Here is a 21,147-nt window from a genome sequence, read left to right on the forward strand (position 1 = left end):
TTAAATATATCACGGATTGCCCGGTATCCATTTTCTGTTCATCAGTCCAAGCACTCATCATACTGACTTTATGGGTAACGGCAAAATCAGTACAGAATACTGTGTATCTTAATCCTCAACTTGAAACACGCACTGTAGCCCTGTGAAATCAGCCAATCAGAATGTTATGAGTACACTCTGTGCTATAAATAGTTAAAAGTCAGGTCATGACACAAAACCTGAGACAGTTTACCAGCAGTATGGGTGTTTACATGTAGGTGCATTACAAATGAGGTTGATTACCATAGAGCAGGCCTCAGTGCACATATTTGAAATGCACAGATATATGATTAACAATGTGACATGTACAGTGAACAGTTTCAATATGAAATGTTAGTTCATACATGGAATGAAGTTATAAAACAGATTAATTACATTATTCCCTTGAAGTTTCTGTAACTTGAGGACATTCTGTATCTTTAAAAACACTAAAGCATCACCTGTAATAACCATCTACCATTTTTTTGTTGTTGATATGAATCAATCATTTAAATGACGTTGATTAAAAGACACATGGAAAAAAAGTTTGAAGTTGCTGTATTTAATAACATCCATTAATACTTCCAAGCACTCTCTAAAATTTTGGCAAAGTGTGTTTTAATAAAAGCATTAAATACACATTGAAACTGTAGAAAGGATGTTTCAAATGTGACTCTTCAAACAAAATAAACAAATTGCAAAGGATGCAGCTAGAGGTGATTTCCAGTGGCAGGGTTCTTCTGCTGCTTGATACAGCCCTGGATAACTCAAAGACTTCAAAACGAAGAAGGAGGTGAGCATTCTGTTTCCTCTCAAGCTCTGGCTGTGCCAGTTCATGACTTGAGGAACGAGAAACCTTGGCTGCACCTCATTCATTCTCGTCTTACTGGTCTCCACCCCCCCCCCCCCCACCAATCCCCATTCTCCCCCAAACTTTCCATTGTTATTGTTTTTGCTTTGAATCCTTTAAATGAACAAGGGTTACCTGGCCTGTGACTCTCACTTCTGTCTGCACAGTATAAAGGGGAGGAGGGGGTGGGGGGTTAAACAAGCACCCAATCACCCACCTATCTGGTGCAGCGATGATGAACTTAACCCCCCTAAAAATCACTTTCCTGATTCAAAGCTTGGCATCTGTCATCTCCCCCTCCAGTGACAAACCAAGCACGTGGCTGTGGGTTGGCCCAACACCTCCAGGGGCTTTGTCATGTTTTACTAGTCATCATAGACCCCCCAAAAATAAAAGAACTACATGATGACATTAGTCAGAAGATACAAAAGGAGAAGAATGATGTTGCACTGTTCATGTCCTTGCATAAATGTTGTTGTTGGTTTTTTCCCCCCTGTTGCTGTTTTTAACATGGTATGCAATCTTAAAACACTTCATGCCCTTTGAGCACTCAGACAGAGTGGTAAAGGAGTATTACAAATACAAATTGTTACTACAACTATTATCATCATCATCATTATCATTATAATCATTATTATCATTATACATGTAAATACAATCAATGACTTAGTCAAAGGGATGATTTTTTTTTTGTTGAGGGTGCGATATCAAATAAAGCAAATATCAGCTTTGAAGAGACAGAAATTATTAAGTTGGACTACCGAATGTTCATTACTCATCATTATCATGTACAGCTGTGTAAAAATCAAATTGCTTAATATGCTATATAATATTCTGCTATATATTACACTACTTTTGAATTAGCCCTTTCCAAAAATCAAAGCAGTATTACATTTAATACTATATAACAGTTGTAAAGAAAAATACAGAAACCTTAAAAATTGTGTCTATGGGAGAAATGTTATACTAGACTTGTTTGCTGTCAAATAATAGTTAACATCAGTTTGAAGAACTGATTCTTAGGGGGAGAAATAAAAATTTCTTTTCCTCCTGAAATTTGCTTCTTCCTGTCTAAGCAGCCATAGAAAACCAACATGACTACTGTCTCAGTGGAAAAACAAGAAATATGCCAGTTTTCTATTTTAGGAAACATTCGTAAGGGGGTATCTTGCTCTTTCTTGTTGCCCCCCTCCCCCATAACCCCTTATCTCTTTAGCCTTTCCTTCACTGCCCACACAAAATCTGCAAAGGTGTGCCAGAGCAGCATCATTCTAAATGCCAAGCCACAGGACAGCATGCAAACTGCATGTTAACTCATGTGCATGCATTATTGAGCAAATAATCATGTCGAGAGAGGGGCTGGGGGTAGGGGTGGGGGGGGGGGGGGGGACATATCGCCCACAGACTCAAGACTGAAATGCTTCGGCTCAGACTCAGTCAACACATGTCCATGTTGAGCGCAAGGAGGCGCTATGTGTCGTTCAGTCCTGTGTGAGTGGGAGGAAAACCTTCATCATTCTGCACAAACAGGGGTCCCTGGATACATGTCACGTCACCCTACATGTACAGCGTACAGCCAATTGTGTCCTATTTCTCAACTTTTCTGTGCCCCTCCCCAACCCCAACTCCCCCCCCCCCCCCACGTCAGTCCTTGCAACACCTTCTACAACCCACTGAGAAACCATGATTGAGGTTCAAGAATATTTTGCTAATACAGACAGGAAGATTGTTCTATCACACTGTCATACCCATCAATAGCCAAATGTTCTGTTTGTTGTGTTCTGAATAAATGACTCTTTAGGTTTAATCCTCATAGAAAACATTCCCCACCTCTCTCTCACTCTTTGCATTTTATTCATAGCATAACTAATCACATCTATTACATCCTAAGAAGAAGAAAGCTGTATTTGACTGAAAATGGTGGAACACAAATCACTGAACAAGATGGTACAGTTTAAACACAAAAGTTTAAGAGTTAAAGAATGAATGAAAGTGTTTGATAGATTTTCAAGCAGGCAGAACTTCACTCAGATGCTAGTTACTGAAACAAAATTGCTCTTAATATACCTAAACATCATCAGAACAGAGTCAAAGCAAGATATCAGGCACCTGGTATAGGGCATGCACAATGAAGGGTTACCATCGGCAACATGCGATGCAAAGAGTAGGCTCGCATTCACTACTCAGAAAACGCCACAGTTGCAAATAAGACATTCCCATTAAGAAGACTAACACATCCCTTTATGCATGCTGAGGAGGAAACTTTATATGCAGTTATTCTCTGACTTTTCTTTTTTTAAAAAACCATCTTCTATGCATCTAAATTCTTTCTGACGGCTAAAATCACATAATTTGTTGAAGGGTAATCATGGGGGGGGGGGGGGGGGATTACTCAGTTCTAGAGCAACAGTTGCTAAAAAAATATGAAATTGGCAATTCAATTCAATTTAATTCAATTCAATTCAAAAGTCACTTTGCATCTCAACCAGCCATCAATTTACAGAATAACCACATGAGCCTCCCCCTTCTTTATCATCAATATCATTTGGTAAAAGATTTTTTTTTACATATCTTCCTACTAATAATTCTGTATGTTTGTTTGTTTGTTTGTTCTTTTCAATCTGCTCTATAGTTTTGTAGGAACAATAGGCATATGGCATGATAAAATGTTACTTTAATGTTGCATGAACAGGAGTTAGTAAAGTGATCTTATAATTCATTCATGCACAGACATAACCCATTGTCAACAATACACTTTTGGCATGCATTTCATCCAAATGTAGACATGAAAGGTATATAATCTTAAGTCCAGTAAAAATGATGTGCTGTAACAATTGTACTGTCTAACAAATATGTCCAGAAAGTGGCATGAAATGGAAGTATAGTAAATGATTCTATAATGAACATGTTACGCTATGAATTTCAAGACTACAATGTTTACAATTGTATGTGTAGAAATAAAGTTACTGAAATAAATAAGGGGGTAGAATTTGCATTAAATCATATTCATGAAACAGAAAAATGGTGAACTTTGCATTTTAAGACAAAGTTCTGATTTGGGGTGGAATTTTTTTTTCCTGTTTGAAAAAAAAAAATAAAATCATTTGAATGGATTATGAAAAATAATTGTTCAACTTCTGGCTAAGATTAATTGAAACCAAAGGAAGAGTACGAGGTGTGCAATATCTAGAGCTTGCTCCACCAGATTAGGGTTTAGTGATCTGATTAGTATGGCTACTTCAGAGGGGATATAGGCATGTTGTGAAGAATGTCTCTTGGCTCTTGTTTAATACAAAGACTTTAAAGAGAGCAAAACCTGTGGTCGATGATAAATCACAGGAGGTGACATCGGAATAAACCACGACATGGGAACATGGTGACCATTCATGGAGTTGGTTGGACTCTGAAAATACATACAAACATTGACAGGTCTTAAGCAACATCAACTTTGGTACAGAAATTCCTGTAAATAATATATATATGCCTATGAGATAAAAAAAATAAAGACAAGCAACTACAAACATTACTTACAAAACACTAATATTACCATGCAGGCTGTCACATTTGACAGATTTCTATGTTAGTATTCAATAAATTGTGACAATCATACAGGCATCTAAAACCAACACTACATCAACAGAAAAATCAGTCTAGTGTATCTGTACATGTCATGCACACTCTGCACAGGGCACAAAACACAACTGTAAATGAACATCAAAGAGGTATCACGACTATAAATGGACCCCTCCCCCATGTTGAAGAAAAAAGAAAGATTGGAGACAGAATGGGAGAATTACTTCATATTAAAATATTTTCTAAATGATGAGACTTAAAACATGCTGTGTAACCTTTGGGATGTTGAACAAAAAAATAGGAACAACATATCAGTTGTAAAGAAAGTGTATTGACTGTTTTATGTGGGCGCATAACTGATTCAGATTTTTTCTGTCTTTCCAAAGTGCATGTCATAACAGGGATTTTCACTTGCTCTGAGCCAACGGGCAACAAGACAATACCGAAGCTTTATGATCCTCCGGGGAAACTAATTCATATTCCTTCGCTACCTTTGCCTAGGTCCTAAGTGGGCTTGAGTGTCTCTCCACCTCATCCAAGTGTCTGTTGCCGCACATTGCATTACCATAAACCACCAAGCGAGCATTCTGTCTACGGATTGAGTGGCATCCGGGAGTCAAGATTGTGACGGCATATTTTTCCAGAGTAGAAATATGAATCAGAAAAACGATACATACGTAGCTACAACTTGTAGCTGTTTCTTTGCCCGACTACAGCTAGTGCCCTACCCATACTGATTGGCAAAGGTGCAATGAGCTAAAATGTTCCAAATGGTGCATAGAGTCACAATCCTCTGGATGTCTTTTATGATAACAGCAGCAATGTCAGGTTGCCCACTACTAGTACCACACATATGACCGCTGTCAGTATTCAAGTGAACAACTCCAGTGTAAAACGGAAATCGCTCCATAATTGTGATTGCTCACAAATTTGTCGCTGCTCTTTGGCAGTCTGCAGATCTACACAGTAAGCCTACACCATTTTTATATGGTATAGCATGTAAAGTATTCAAGCAATTAACACTGCAATATGACCTAAGTGTATGCTTGTTGTTTTTCCCAGTTTATGAGCAGCACCATTTGGTCACAGACTGAGAGCATTCCAACTTTAATATAATGTATACTGGCAAAGTGTCACATACAAAACTTTTGTAGCTCCACTTGATAAAAACAAAAACAAACATACAATCAAAAATAAAAGAAAAAACTTAAGACTTTGCACAGCACTATCATTACCAACCTCCCGGCTCTGTGGCAAACTAGCATTAGCAATGACAGAGCTAATTAGTGACAGCAATGTTGGCATTGGCCAGGTATGCAAAACTGTCATTTTGGTACCCCCTTTTGCCAATCCAACAAAGTGGCTAACCCACTTTGGGAGGCACCTACTGCATGCTGTGTATGTCTGCTACAAACAAGGCAAAAAGACCTATGCCCACAACTATCTAAACAAACAAATGAATACTGTATGGGTTGCCAGAGCATTCATTTTCATCATCAAAACTAGTCTTTAAAAACATAGAAATCTAGTTGATAGGCTCTTTATTCCCTCTGGTAAACAGAACATGGAGGGTAAAATTCATTTCACCGCACATTCACGTGAGGACATGTAAACACAACAGGTGCTAAAGTATGGGCAAATGCTTCTTATCAAAACAAAAAAACAAAAAATCAAAGATATAAAACTGAATACATTTTTCCTCCCATTACTCTGTGTTTGTGTCTTTGCCATATCATCACTGCATTTGCAAAATAACAAAAAAGAAACAAAGAAGCAAAGAAAGCAATGCCTAGAAAAAAGGCAACATTGAACCATAATCACTCTGTTTTCCAAAGACCTAATTGGTGCCACCTCTGGCTATGTGCCCTTGCTGATGAGGGAGAGAACCCACAGAAAAGTAAGAGCACCCAAACTTTTGTGTGCGTCATTCCAATTAGCTAACATGGATGCTTGCCAGCTGAGGTGCAGCGCAGAATTATTTCCTTTCCATCTGAAGTGAGAAGCCTTTCAAGTTTTGTCTCGCACACGTACATATATTTCTACAAATTACAGCTGATGTGCACCGATACTCTTCTTTTCGCCAACAATGCACAGTGGCAAGAAGTAGGAGATTACACTCTGGCTGTGCAAGGTATTCAAATATGTGGATATGATCTTTTCTAAACATATGGGACAGAGTCTAGACAGTGCTGCAAAGACATTTTTCTCCACTTATTTCAAGTCGCCTATGGTTTCCAGTACTGAGAGTGTGATCTAGAAGCCAACTGCTCAAATTTGACTTTAAAGCACTACTTTAGTTTCCAAGCATCAAAGCACAAAACCCAAACCACCTAGCATTCCTGATTTATAATGTCTATAAACAGAATATATAAAGGCAGGGGCATCCTGGACAGAGCTGAACAACTGAACAACTTGCAATGTTTTGCACAAGTTAATGATTAATTACTATTTCACTTTGAGCACACCAGAATGATCATATCATCATAACTGATGCATGCACAATACACTTAACCTCATGGAAGGTGAATAAATCAGGAATTGGAGGGGCACCAGTGGGTGAAACCGGTATGTATATGGAAATGATTACTGAAGATGTCCTCAACCATAACCACACGTCTGCGTGACCTTCTCATTCTCATCTTGCAAGTTTGAGTACACAGTCTTATTGACTTTAAATCCTTTGTCTGGATTGTATGCCAAGATTTCACACTCTCATCCTAAGTTGACATTTCTAGATACAAAGTGTCAGACATGTGACCTGTAATAAGGGATTCTGTTCTGACTTTAGGGGGACTGTACACCACCACAACTATGAATTCCATTTCAATTTATATTTACAGTAAGAGTCAATTCTTTTTGTTACCACGATGTGGGGGAAAAATGACATGACACAGCATGAATATAATGAACAATCCTCCACACCTCAAAAGTGTTCCTGAGCCTTAAAAGTCTGCCTAAGTTACTTGCAGGCATCAAAGTCATCTAATGATCAAGGAGCAAGCAGTAGTCAAGACCTGCTTCATGTTTATACTCCTTCACATTTCTGTCTGCTGATATTTCACTTCAGTGACATTTGTGAAAGCTTACAAGAGTGTAATGCAACATGTTTTTGTTTTTGTTTTGCTTTAAAAGTTTCAAATGCCACTTTTCAACCCTGAAGAGAACATTAACACTGAAAAACAACAACCCACCAACAACCCAAAAGATCTTTTTTTAATCTCATCACATACATGTAAAACTACAGAACTGCAGAAAGCATAGTGAACCTAAACTCTCAACCTGTCACACAGCCCCTTTCATTGTTGTTTCTTTAGGGGTCATTTCACAATAAGTTATGCCAACGACCCTTTGAGTCAGAGCTGTAAAAGTGGCAGGAGGAATGGGCAAAATTCCAGCAAGAGCCATTAAAACTCTGCAATTCAATTGGGGACAGTTTGTTTGTGTGTGTATGTGTCCCTTCAACAAAATTAGTTGCCTACACAACAAAGCTACACTCACCTTCCATGGGTCACTACACACAACACAGGTGTACAATTCCATGAAATAGAGCATCATGCCTAATCCACCATGACCATCATTTGGACCCAAAGTTCTGCGAAGCAGTACAAACTCCCCTTTTCTTGACTGGAAGACTGGGTGTTTACCCCAGGTGTGGACTGGGCCACATGGTGAAGGATAGCTTAATGCTAAGTGTCCTGATACATCTAGTTTGAGCACTGGGGCCCCAGGTGACCTATCCCAACTTTGATTAAAAAACAAGATCTGTTAAAACTATCATAGCGTCATCACTTCCACCAGAGAAAATCTGTCCTGGCTGATATGGTGGCGGGGTGTGCAGGGGCAACCAGTACATTTTTTGTTCCTTTCTTTTTTTATTCTGACAGATAACATCCGAAGGGGTTTCCACTTCACTTCTGTTTATCAATGGAACAGGGATTGTGGAGGACACTACACAATCTGGATTCAACCATTGGAAGAAATATTTGGAAAGGGATGTACGGCCCAGCCTTGGCTTCTCTTGATAACTGTTTCACCATTTCCTCCCAGCATCCGTCATTACAGAGCTAAAGTTCTTGGGCTGGTTCAATACGTCTATGCTTTAAACTTGGGAGTTGCTAACTCCTAATATGGAAGATTTAACAGTGACACTTGTTATTGCTTTGTTGGTTGGTTTGTTTTTTCTTCTTGGCAAGAATCTCACCATTGTATCCTTATTGCTTGATGCAAAATCATACTGCTTCACTTTTATCTTAATGACATTTGTAAGAATTACCCATTTGTTTACAAAATTACAAACTTTTCTCACATGTTTCCTTTTAAGAGATGCCTTATTTTAGAGATATCAAGTCCTCTGCAAGCATACACTGTATACGCCATTATTTACAAGTATAGAGCAAGTTTAATTTTTCGTGAATCTGGACTTTCTGACATTTTAGAGAGTGGTTAAATTCGCCTGTACAGCAATGGACAAAGAAATATACACTGAGCACATTCAATTCATGTTGGGATCAAAGTTAATATTTTTGCCGGTAACTAAATTCGCCAATAGCACCGACTTGTGAAATTTGTACAAATAAAAACCTAAAAAAATGAATGATGCAAACAGTAAACTGGAATGATGACTTCTGCAAGGATCATAGGTATTCATAGCCACTCCAACAAAATCTTGTTTTATGACCTGAACAAGCAAATAATACAGGAAAAGCTTGTACTTCTTTGTAGCATGCAAATCCGCGCATAACAACCAGATTCAATGAAGGGTGTGTGTATTTATTCAGACGAACTAACAGCGAAATGCAAGCTTGTACCACAAACATTCACATTACTTATGCCTTGCAGGCTGAAATGGACCCCTCTCCTCAGCTAAGTTTACTAGATCACAAAAGAAACAGCAAGGCCAATGGACCTGAAATTTTGATACTGGATAGCTGAAGAAAACATAACTGGCAGTGTATTCCAGACTGCTTATCAACGTTCCTCGCAAAAGTACACCAACCTCCCCGCCCCCCTGGGTTCACAAAAAGGTTTCACACAGAGGACTACACTGTGTAGTGTAGTTGGATGATGTGAAAGAATTCATGGACTTTCCTGGCCTTGTTGCATCGTAAAAAGAAATGATCATGACAATGATAACTGAAACTCTCTTCACATGTTATAATTTATTTCATTAAGAAAACAAATTGCCTCATCTGTAGGCATAGCAGTCAAATGGGTGAGGAAACAGTGAGGGCAATCCTTTATGACTGATGTAATATGCATAATTTTTACTCCAATAATGGCAGTCCCATTATGCATCGGTGGCTCCTCTGAATTTTGAATGTTCCCCATTCTGCCTTTCCATCATAATAGCTAACTTTTACATGTGCATTAATCTATCCCATCCTTGATTCCTTATCTCCTAAATCCCCACCTTAAAAAAAAAAAAATCTAATCACATGATCATTAGAGAATCATTTCATTCTTTTTCAGTTTTCTGCATTTCCTCGACTGTCTTAACAAGAGTTATCCATTTACAGAAGAACTTTGCAAAATCAGCCAGAACAGAGTTTATGTAGAGTTTATCATCCAAGCAAAGACAAACAAGATTTGCATCATGCTAACGTACTTTCTCTCTCAAACGTGTAATCACGCGATAGCATGAATGAGTTCCCTGGACATCCGATTTGGCAGTGGCATTGTGCTCCATATTTTATCTGCTATGACAAGTTAAAATATCACCATAAAGTTCACGCTTTCAACCCAAATGACAGGAACCCATCTGTGATGACAGCGTATCCCTTTCACATTACAACCACAGTTCAAACCATCCAAAGCACTAATCACAACAACAACAACAAAGTTCGAGTCAAGTCATCCTCACATGGCTGCCCTTCTGTCCTCTGGATTTTTTATTTTTTATATAAAGGTACACCTGTATATTGAAACAGTCATATCACTTTCTGACAGTTTTTGCTCCCCCCCCCCCTCAGTCTGTCTGTCTGTTTGTCTGTCTGTCTGTCTCTCTCTCTCTTCTTTCCCAGTTATTTATCAATCTAGCGAGCCACAAATTTCTTACTTTCCTGCGGTCTTCATGTTAGTGGCTATATTTTCCCCTGTCTACGATTGCTTTTCTTCAATATTTTCATGCCTTTAAACTTGTCATTGATGAAAAAGATACTTTTCTATCTCGTTTCATATGTTTCTATGTACTGCCTACCATCACAAATTGAAAAAAAAATAATAAAAAAACTGATCGTTTCTGCAGGTTAAAAAGCAATTGTTTGGAAGAGAATGAAGGTAATTGTAAGTTACAGGTGAGAGATGCCTACCCCTCTGTTTTGATATTCCTTTCATGAAGAGGCCTGAATCAGTTGTATGTTTAATGAATATAGAGTATACACCAAAGTCACAAATTTCTTCCATATATATGACCGCCCAGCTGAAAACCCACAGAAATTGGGCCAAAATGAATTTCCACTTTTCCACATCCGATCATTTAAAAGAGTAAGCTCTAAGCTCTGTAGTGATCTGTAACTTGTTAGAATGAGACCATCCTAGCCTATTTAAAAGTGATTGAAATAAGAGAGAGGCAGGATGTGCAGTTTCATAGGAAAGGGAGAAAAGAGGATTTAAAGATTAGGGTCACTCAAGCATGCTGTGCACAGGTTTCAATTTCCCAGAGAAGCAGGGCGTGTCCCCAAAAATATGGTCCAGAAAAACTGTTAATATCTCAATTTCAGCTTTGTTTAACCCGCCAAATTTTGATACTACGCAGAGAAAAGATCGCTTTCCCAGGTAAGATTAACTTTAAAAATCTAAGTCCGTCAACCAAAATTACATATTTGGTCCATTACAGAGAATCCTGATCTGTGACTGTGGGTTTTGAGTTGAGCAGTCACATATGACCTTCTACCCTTATTCTTTACCACAGCACTAAATCTGCCAGCGTGATTGTTCATCTCACAGGCAGACTAGACTTAAATGACAAATCATGATACAAAATTATTTACATATATACGATACAACAGGGAACCCAGAAAAAAAAAAAATGACTACCTTTCCCAATTGGATCCAAAGCTAACCAATATAATTTCAGATATTTTCAACAAAACAATGATACATTTAATGATGAGTTTTCCACTGATATCCCACCAACAAGACCATTCAGCCATTGATAGGGATATATCTGATCTGAGAAACAAGAAGTTAATTCTGAGCACTTAAAACATCAAGCTTTGATTCCCTCCATGGGGCTTAGCTATTTTGTGATAATTTGTACCAGCTCAATTACTGTGCTCAGAGGAAATGCTCTGATAGGTGATATGTGTATTCCGTTTTTAGGTATACATACAGTAGCTCAGGAGCTGACTGTTTCACACTCACACTACAGCAATGATATCGTTAAAGAATTGTGAAAAGAGAGGAGAATCTATGTGTGCTTGGGTTTTGTTTTTTGTTTGTTTGTCTTTGAAATGCTTTTAATGGGCATTGGGGGTCATTGGGAGGAAGACAAGTTCATTTTCTCAAGACATACCTGTTGTGTCTGATTCTGTTGTTGCTGTTGCTGCTGGGGAGGTGGTAATGAGAGTGGAAGCTGGGGTGCTTGCTGGCCTTGCACTTGTGTCTGTGTGGCCGGTGTTGGTTGTTGGGGCTGTTGCTGCTGTTGCTGGTGTGGTTGGAGTTGGTGCTGGGGTGGTACATGGGGTGGTTGCTGCTGCTGCTGCGGCTGCTGTTGCTGTGGTTGCTGCTGTGGTTGCTGCTGTGGTGGCTGCTGTTGTTGCTGCAGTTGGGTGGATGACTGGGTCTATTTGATAAGATAAGAATTGAATTGGCTATGTTACAAGATACGCTATATTTTTCTTATATTCCATGACTTTTAAACATTTTTTGTACTGTTTGGCAGATATCACAACTACAAAAACAGATCAAATGAGAATTATTGACACATCAAACTCACATCAAAGCATGAATGCAGCCAAGTATGGCGCTATGCTATGTGAACATTTCTTGAGTCTTGCAAAAGTACATATTGTATTTCACACATTATGTATGGAAAAATTGCCTCATTAATACAAACTTGATGCTAAGTATCATGACCTATTGGTCCAACCCAGGAATTCATTTTCTTCTTCTTAACTGGCTTACCATGATATATTTCAACAAATGATTGACAGTATTAACATTGTTGCAGATCATATTATGCTAGACTGTATAAAATACTCTGTAGGACCATATTCCTTTCCCTTTAAATAAAGAGGTTTTTTTGTCCTTTGATGTGATGACAAAAAAACCCCCAAAAAACAGACAAATTATAAGTATCATGACCTATTGGCATAAACCCAGGAATTCATTTTCTTCTTCTTAACTGGTTTACCATGATATATTTCAACAAATGATTGACAGTAATGGCATTGTTGCAGATCATATTGACCTAGACTGTATAAAGATACACATTCCTTTCCCTTTTGATTTTTTTCCCCTTGTATCTGTCGACAAAAAAAAAAAACCAAAAAAAAAAAACAAAAACAGACAAATTGGGGTTAGTACCTTTAAAAAGCAGGTACAATGTAAGTGTGTACAGTGTCAATGTAGTATCATTACAAGCGGACATTGTGGAAAATATCGAAACATGTACACATAATTCGGATGTCAGAGATCTAAGCCCACGAATTTGGCTAGGTACGGGCCTTTCTCCAGATACTTGGTAAAAGAGAAATGAATGACAAAGAAACCCAAAGGAAAATCAGTACATACAAACTAAGTGGATCTCCTTATTTTAAATGAAAGTTATAAAATGACACTTCTTATCAACATGGTGAGTTTCAGAAGTGGTTTAGGCTGGCTTCCACCAAAGTTACATCATCATGCAGAAATAAGTACAAATTTGGAAAAGAAGGCAATGTTGTCTTAGTATGCCCTGTCACGGCAGACAATATATGGAGATCCTGCACATGTTCATGAGAGGCATGTTTTATTGGCACATGTAAATTTGTTTTTAGATCTTCCAGACAGAGTTCCATCACGAACACTGGGAACGCTGGCCCCCCATTGGATCGAGGGTGGCTGATCTCCCCTTTGGCAAATGTGTCATGTGATCACGTTTAGGGGATGTAAAAGCTATCATGTTCCCCTCCTCGGGGAAGTCAATGTTACATCTACGAATATTAATCATCTGAACCACATCCCAAACAAATTATACAGAGATAAGTGACTTAGGGGATCAACATGGCTTCCTCTTTAGACCAATGATCCGGAGTTCTGCCAGGAAATGCTGATTTACCAAAACCCAACTCCCCCCACCCCACCCACTCCACAAAACACACATGCACAGAGAGAGAGAGAGAGAGAGAGAAGGGGGGGGGGAGGGAGAGAACACACACACGTTCACACAGGCCAATTTAGCACAGTTGAAGGCTGCACTATCAATTTCTTTTCATCACATATTCAACTTTGAACAAACATCTTTGAAACGGCATGCGATATCAAGCTCATATTTTTTCTTCTTCTCATTCTCCACACTTCGCAACCCAGCACTTTTTGATTGACCAAATTGTTAAGTAGACGATGAAATTGGGGTCTAAATTACTTTGTCGCAGTGACAGTCGGGAGAAAACGAATAATTCTGTGTGAAACCCGCACATTGAAGCCGTTATATTTGTAGCCCTAACTGGATGAGTCACTGTGCAAATATGCACGACACAAACATCCACAGACCTCACTGTCTTGTTTATATATTGTGCGGCTAGATGCAGTCTTAACTCACTTGGGAGCAGCTGTTTGTAAGTTTCAGGTCTACCAATTATTCACAATAGAATAAGAGGAAAACTGAAATCATTTAGCAGGGATGCTGCTGCTTTCCCTGAACTGCACACCTACAATGTACCCACTTCTCTTGCCACTCGCAGCAAACATGCCCCGTCCTCCCACACACGTAGCAGCCCACAAGACAATTTGGATGTGCCACGATTTGCTCTACGGGGCATATTCCTGCCAGCGTGCAATATCGTAGACAATGCAGGTAAAAGACTGTTTACCCAAGTGAATTCTGAAAGTGGGTCAGAGCTGGGGAGAGCATACAATAGGCGCGCAGACACGCGCCCATTTCAGTGCTGATTAATGATTTGGGCATAATGAATGCAAGTAGGTGGGGATGTGTTCAGGCATGGTGGCAAAATGGAAAAACATTTATTACATGTTGCGATGCGTCCATTTTTTTTGGAAAACAAATTAACATAATTGTTTCGGCTGCATTGCCCGTTGTTTTGCTGATGATATCCAGGTTTATATTTTTGTATTTCATAATTCACTTTTCCTACTGCGCCTTGAGCACATTAGTCATGTGGAATTGGCACATTATAAGTACCCTGTATTATTATTATTACTACTACTATCATTATTACTATTATTGCTTTTATGATGCAAAAACATCCTTTAAGATATCAGCATGTGATGTTGTTAGAGGAGCACAAGTGTGGAAGTTCAGCTTGGATTGCCTATTTGTCAAGTACTTAATAAATTGCTGTCTTCTTAAAATATCCTTTTATTTTCTCTGAATGCTGAACATGTCCACCAGTCAACATTGAGACAAATCAATCTTCTGTTTCATCATTGTTTTTCTGTAGTTCCTTTTGAATGTCATACCACAATGAGCGAAAAGCAATGTATATATGGGGTAAATACCACGCGAACTGCAGCTCTAAAGGAGAATTTCACAAAGAAACTTTGCGTGATATTCTCATTTAAAGATACATAGCTGATGATGGTAGAGTACAGTATCCAAACCGGTCGATAAAAATCACATGCTCAACAGTGACAGCTTGCACTGGTACTTCTTACTGCATGTCATGTGTCAACACTGAACAGTGTTTTGTTTTTGTTTTTGTTTTTTTTAGATGTTGTAAAATAAGTGATGCCTGTGCTGTCATAATCACATAATCAAATGATCACAGCAGCTACATGGGGATACAATGCTCTGTGACTGACATGCCCTTTCACAGGGCTCTTTATACCTCACAATGTAGCTTAAACCTATACGGATCATCTTTCTGCAACAGAAAAACACCATATCTCCTATAATAAGCAAATTTTCTGCACCCTCCATTTGTCACTACTCACTTTTAACAAAGCATCATATTTCATTAGAATTACAAGCATTATATGTTCATGTTACCAGTAATCTAATACACTATTAATTTCTGCATTTCTCTTGCTATAAATCTGGTGTTTGCTTGACAACAACAACAACAACACATACACACACACACACACATGCACATGCACACACAAATTTAATAATTACCTGTTGAGATGGAGGGATAGTGGGCTGTGGCTGCTGCCCTGCCACATGGGCTTGTTGCTGCAGTATGGACTGTTGAGGTTGTTGCTGTGACTGATCTCGTTGTGGCAATGTGTCAGCTGCTGGTTGTTGGTTCTCCTGTGACTGCATCACAGTCTGAGATGATGGCATGACTGGCTGTGGCTGGACTTGTTGCTGCTGCTGCTGCTGCTGCTGCTGTTGTTGCTGCTGCTGTTGCTGTTGCTGCTGAGCTGGAGCTTGCTGCAACTGGGGCTGCTGGCCCTGCGTGGTGGGTGCAGACTGCTGGGAGGTGGGTGCATGGCCCTGCTGGGGCAGTTGCGAGACAGCAGAGAGGGCCTGTTGAACCTGGGCTTGGCTCTGCGATGGAGCTTGAGGTTGTTGCTGCTGTTGGCCCATTGATGGCTGCGACAAAGGCCCAGTATTCTGCACCTGACTAGAAGCGGTCTTTCCTGTGGCATCTGATTGGTACGACGCACCTGACATCCCAACTCCACTGTCTGCAGTCATGGTCATGGTCATGGTCCCAGGATCTCCTTCACAAAAAAGAAAGAAAGAATAAGAATCAATCTTTTAAACATTAAAATCCTTAACTGCATAGCATCTCACCCTTGGACTATACATCAACATATCATATTCTTCAGACATTAAAGCCCTCACTTTCCACAAAGGAATTGGCTCTGCAAGTACTGGATTGAAGGAAGAGGTAAAATGATTGGCTTGGAATATATTTTCTCTTCAAAAATATGATTCATCAAAAGTATAGTTCAAATTTACCTTCAATAAACACCTATTTTATTGTCCAACACAAGGAAGGGGGGGGGGGGGAGGGGGAACAGGCAATACCACTACATGGACACTATTTTTTATATGTTGGTTAAAATGTGATTATTTGGTTTTTCTAGGACTTTCATTTAGAGTATTAGAATTAGAATTGTGAAAGCAATAACTCCTGCTCCATGCTACCTACAAAGGTATCAGTTGAGAAGGGCTGCGATCTGGAAACTGAAATAAGTTTACACTCAATGTCATTCAAAACTGAAATAAGTTTACGCTCTATGTCTTTCAAAACTGTATCAAATTTGCTTTGACAAACACATATCCTGGATGAATATTCATTAACGCGTACAATCTGCAGAGCGTCTTCATCATATGAAGGTGCACTGTTGAAATGAAATGCAATCATCTTTGCAATTACTTCATATCAAGAAATAATAATGCCTCTAGCATCCTTCAGGACACAGCCATACAAATAGGCAATTTGCTCAATTGACCTACAAATCACTGTTAACAATACCAAGATATGAACAACTGAATAAATAATTCATTCAACAATGCTGGAGGCCCTTGTTCAAATTGGAGTATTTTGCAAGGTTTAATCATCATGTCTTCAAAGAAAATGCATAATTCATAAATTTCCTATCATGAAATTGCTATCATTTCATGGGCTAAAAACCATAAATACAATCGGAGCACACATAGGCTATAACAACACAGCATGATGTATGTGTTTCCATATGCACGTCTCTGAAAGTGCATGGGTGGTTGTAATTTCATACATGTATAAACGGGTGGTATTGTGCATTGTGTATGACTCTGACAAAATACAGGTAAGAAAAGTTCATATCACGTTTCTTGTGCTATGAAGAGGGGATTGCACTATTGAAGAGCTATTTTAGGTAAACCTAGTATCACTACATTAAAATACAATCTAGTATCACTAGTCTAGATAGCAGGACAGGTTGCACGCCTACAGAATATTATCATACCCTTTTGCCATGCGTAAAGCCCTTCCTTCTCATTTTTTTCTTTTTTCTTTTTTCGGGGGGGGGGGGGGGAATAGTTTAGAAATTACTACAGAAGAATTATTTTCATCAGGGAATCAAGCTGCTGCAATGCACAGAACAGCATGGAAGCACCGATCAGACTACAATGTGTATCAATGGAAAGATACCGAAGGTGACAGTACAAAAGGAGAAAAAAAAAAGAAAAAAAAAAAGAGGGGTGGCAGCCCTTTACCAATGACAGATACGTGGGCTGTTGTCTGGGGAAATATGGGTTGAACCTTTCAAGGAGGAGTAAGGAAGCCTAAAAACTAATCCGTACGATCATGAAGGGGTGACACCTAGGAGTGCTACAACATCGCCACCAACATCAACCTCAAAGAAGTTCCAGAAAAACAACTATTCATCAGCCCCTTCCCTCGAAGTCATTTCTTTTTTTTTAATCCAGAAAACAAAGAGATGGATCAAAACAGAGATTAAGACTGTTTTCATTTCAGTGGCAACACAACTTTCTGAGATGTTTCACTCAAAAAAAAAAAGGAAGACTACAGAAGAAGAAATAAAAGAAAGAGACTCACAGCAGAAACGGAGACAAAAAGTTGAGTGATCATGTTTACCTTTGTCCTCCTCCTGTTTGCCTTCCTGTTTCTCTTTCTCCTGCCTCCGCTTCTCCCGGTTCTTCACCACAGCAGCCATGCGGTCCCTGATCACCTTGGTAACAGCCTTCAGGTCCTCTTCGTTCACAAAGCCCATCCGTACCTGGGATGAGTTGGTGGCAGACAAAAATAAAAGGCGAAATGAAAACGTAATGAAACCTACATGTTGCCATTGCGGAAGGCAAAATGCATCCGTCCTCTTTTATAACACTTTATGGTGTGGAGAAAGGTGCTTATTTTCATCATTTTCCAGAGGTTTATCTGCTTTATCCTAAAGAACTGGCAGAAATAAAGCTTTTGAGTTTGATGGAGCTTGATGTAATATTTTCCTGAAAAACTCAGCAAAAGTTCGATGTTGAATGTATTCTTCTTTACTTCACTTCACTTTACTATCCATATGCATAAATTCCTGTCACTTCTTTTCATTGCTTTATTCTTTATCTATTCATCTACCTCTCTTGTCACTCATTCACTGTTCAAAAATAATCGTCAATTTAACTATCTTTTTTTTTTTCAACAGTATTAAAATCACTTATGCAAGTGTAAGATGGTTACTTGGGCACTGTGATTACTCGCTGTAGAAATGTACACCCCAGCCCATCTTAACAATGTGTTAGTCAATACTCTGACATCAAACAGAAAGAACAAGACGGCACTGTCGTTTGCAGTGATTCAAAAGTGGGTGAACCAAGTCTGCCAACTTTTATGCACATGTTCTGCTTCACATCTTTGTCTTGCTCAGTGAAGAATAAATGAAGCGGTTACTGACTATACTGAAACCAATGATATGAACTGATGATATAAGACACAACATGAATGTTCCATCAGTCATGTTGAGTACCTGCATTTGTATATTGATTGGCTTTTGTTCGTTATCAAATAAATCTTAACTGATAACTGATAACTGATTTTCTCTACAAAACATTGCCATCATTTTCTATTTTTTTTATTAAATCAACAAAGGTCTATACAATAAATAGAGAGGAGACATTTGATAAAATAGTCAATGCCAAAGTAGTTCTTCCATTATGGCCATCATAGTACACAACTGAAATAAAAAAACAAAAACAAAACAAAACAAAACAAAACAGAATAAGGAGGACAGGACTTTTCTTTCCCAACATTTATTCAATGTGCTGTACAGCTGTAAATCATTAATAGTTCTTTTTTTATTAATTGGGTGAGGAAATTCTGAAAGCAATCTGATATTTTTCTGTTTACAAGCAAACAGTTTCTCATTCTTTTGCTGTTGAGCTAATAATGTCAACAAAAAACTATTGCAGAATCACAGAATTGTCTGTGATAACATTACTTTTTCTGAAATAATTGTGGTTGTGTGAGAGATTTCCGACACTGAGTGACTACAGTTGAATATTGAAAACAATGTTGAAGAGATATTTATGGGGCTAAGTACATGTATCACTCCTGGTAATATATTAAACAAATATCCCTGTGATACACTGGCTACATATGAAAGAAAAAAAAATAGAAGAAAAAAATAACAATTGATGATTTGGGAGGAACTGCTTGATAATTAGAGTTGTTTTCACAGGACAGATGACGACAGCATTACTGATGATATGCATCTTTGCAGGGGGTGGGGAGGAATACATGTACTTATTGCACATTGGCACACTGCAATCTGTAAGATCTTTAATATCTGTGTAAAGTTTATAGCTATTCCTCTTTCGTGACAAACCAAGACTGACATCATGTTAGGCATGGCGTAATCTATGCGATCATGTCTCAAATGTTAGCCTTCATTCCATTCTCCACCTCTCCAATACCCCTGACATTAGCATGGAAGATAGTCTCATTCGCAGAGAAAATTATCAAAGAGTGCCCCCCCTCAAAAAAGAAAAAAAAGAAAAAAGAAAAGAAAATCACTCTGATGTTTGATTTTCATTCTTCCAATTTTGAGAGTGAGGTTCCTATAGTTTGCCCTAATATTTCCAAATAAATTTGGAGAAATTTCTGTGAAGTAAATGATGCTCACTGAAACATTTCTATAAATTCTTGAGGAGGCAGCTGATTCTTAGTATGCTGCATGGTGATGACAAAGCATCAGTGTAACTACATTAATAGTAGACTTACCGTTGTTTGCTTGTTTGTTTGTTGTTTTTCATACAGTACAGAACAGGAGAAATCACTCATTTGATACTTTTGGGTTTGGTTGTTGTTTTTTATTTGGGGGAGATGGTTAGCATGACTTAAAAGCAAGGCAGTATGAGGACATCTGTAGGTGTAAATCAGAATTCACATCTATAATTATGAGGAACATGGCATTGGCATGTAATTCTGAAGTGTGCAAATTCTTATTCACATCCAACACTTTTACTACTCTTCCTCATTCAAATCTCTTTATGTAACAAATGTCTTATGAAAAAAGAAAAAAAAGAGAAAACATTACAATATCATATTTCAGAAATTTAATTATACTGCATCCAACTTAAAACATCCTTGACATATAAAGGCTAATTACCAGTCATCCATGCTCAGCACAAAATATAGTACACAGAACAGGTAGCAGTCATCATTATACGTCAAATCAGAATGAGCAGCTGGACAGGAGACTACGTCACTTAGTAATAAAGACTGCACAGGCAGTAGAGAGGGTACAAAAAAGGGGAGCAGATTTTATGTCCACACTGCACGCTCTTGTTTAGAGTCTGGCACTTCGCAAGTTATTTTCAGATTATTCGCTCAGTCATTACACAGCACTTACACGTCGGTAATACTGTTTTCGAGGTGCACTACCTACAAGATCAGAAGGGATGCACATAAATAACTCTCACACTGCAAAAGAATGAACTTTACGAATCTAAATTCCAACGAGGAGAAAAGCACAAAAAAAGTAATTCACTTTGAATGATATCCTCTAAACACTACAAAATAATGCTGATCAGACAGCAAGGATACTAAAGTGAAAATGCCTGCTCATTGCTGGACTTCAGCATACAATTAAAATTTCAA

General features: G+C 38.5%; 1 protein-coding gene across 1 annotated transcript in view; it reads right to left on the minus strand.

Moving 5' to 3' along the window:
* The window catches only part of LOC139710403 (uncharacterized), a 106,016-nt gene that overhangs the window by 28,044 nt on the left and 56,825 nt on the right, over positions 1 to 21,147 (minus strand). The window contains exons 7-10 of the mRNA XM_071622318.1: positions 18,136 to 18,277; positions 15,720 to 16,270; positions 11,955 to 12,224; positions 4,185 to 4,271 (exon numbers count right to left, since the gene is read on the minus strand). Coding sequence (XP_071478419.1) covers positions 4,185 to 4,271; positions 11,955 to 12,224; positions 15,720 to 16,270; positions 18,136 to 18,277 — 1,050 coding nt within the window. The remainder of the gene's footprint in view (positions 1 to 4,184; positions 4,272 to 11,954; positions 12,225 to 15,719; positions 16,271 to 18,135; positions 18,278 to 21,147) is intronic.

Source organism: Diadema antillarum, unplaced genomic scaffold (genome assembly GCF_040938485.1).
Source record: "Diadema antillarum isolate AM-2024a unplaced genomic scaffold, OU_Dant_1.0 seq00001529_RagTag, whole genome shotgun sequence".
Classification (NCBI taxonomy): Eukaryota; Metazoa; Echinodermata; class Echinoidea; order Diadematoida; family Diadematidae; genus Diadema; species Diadema antillarum.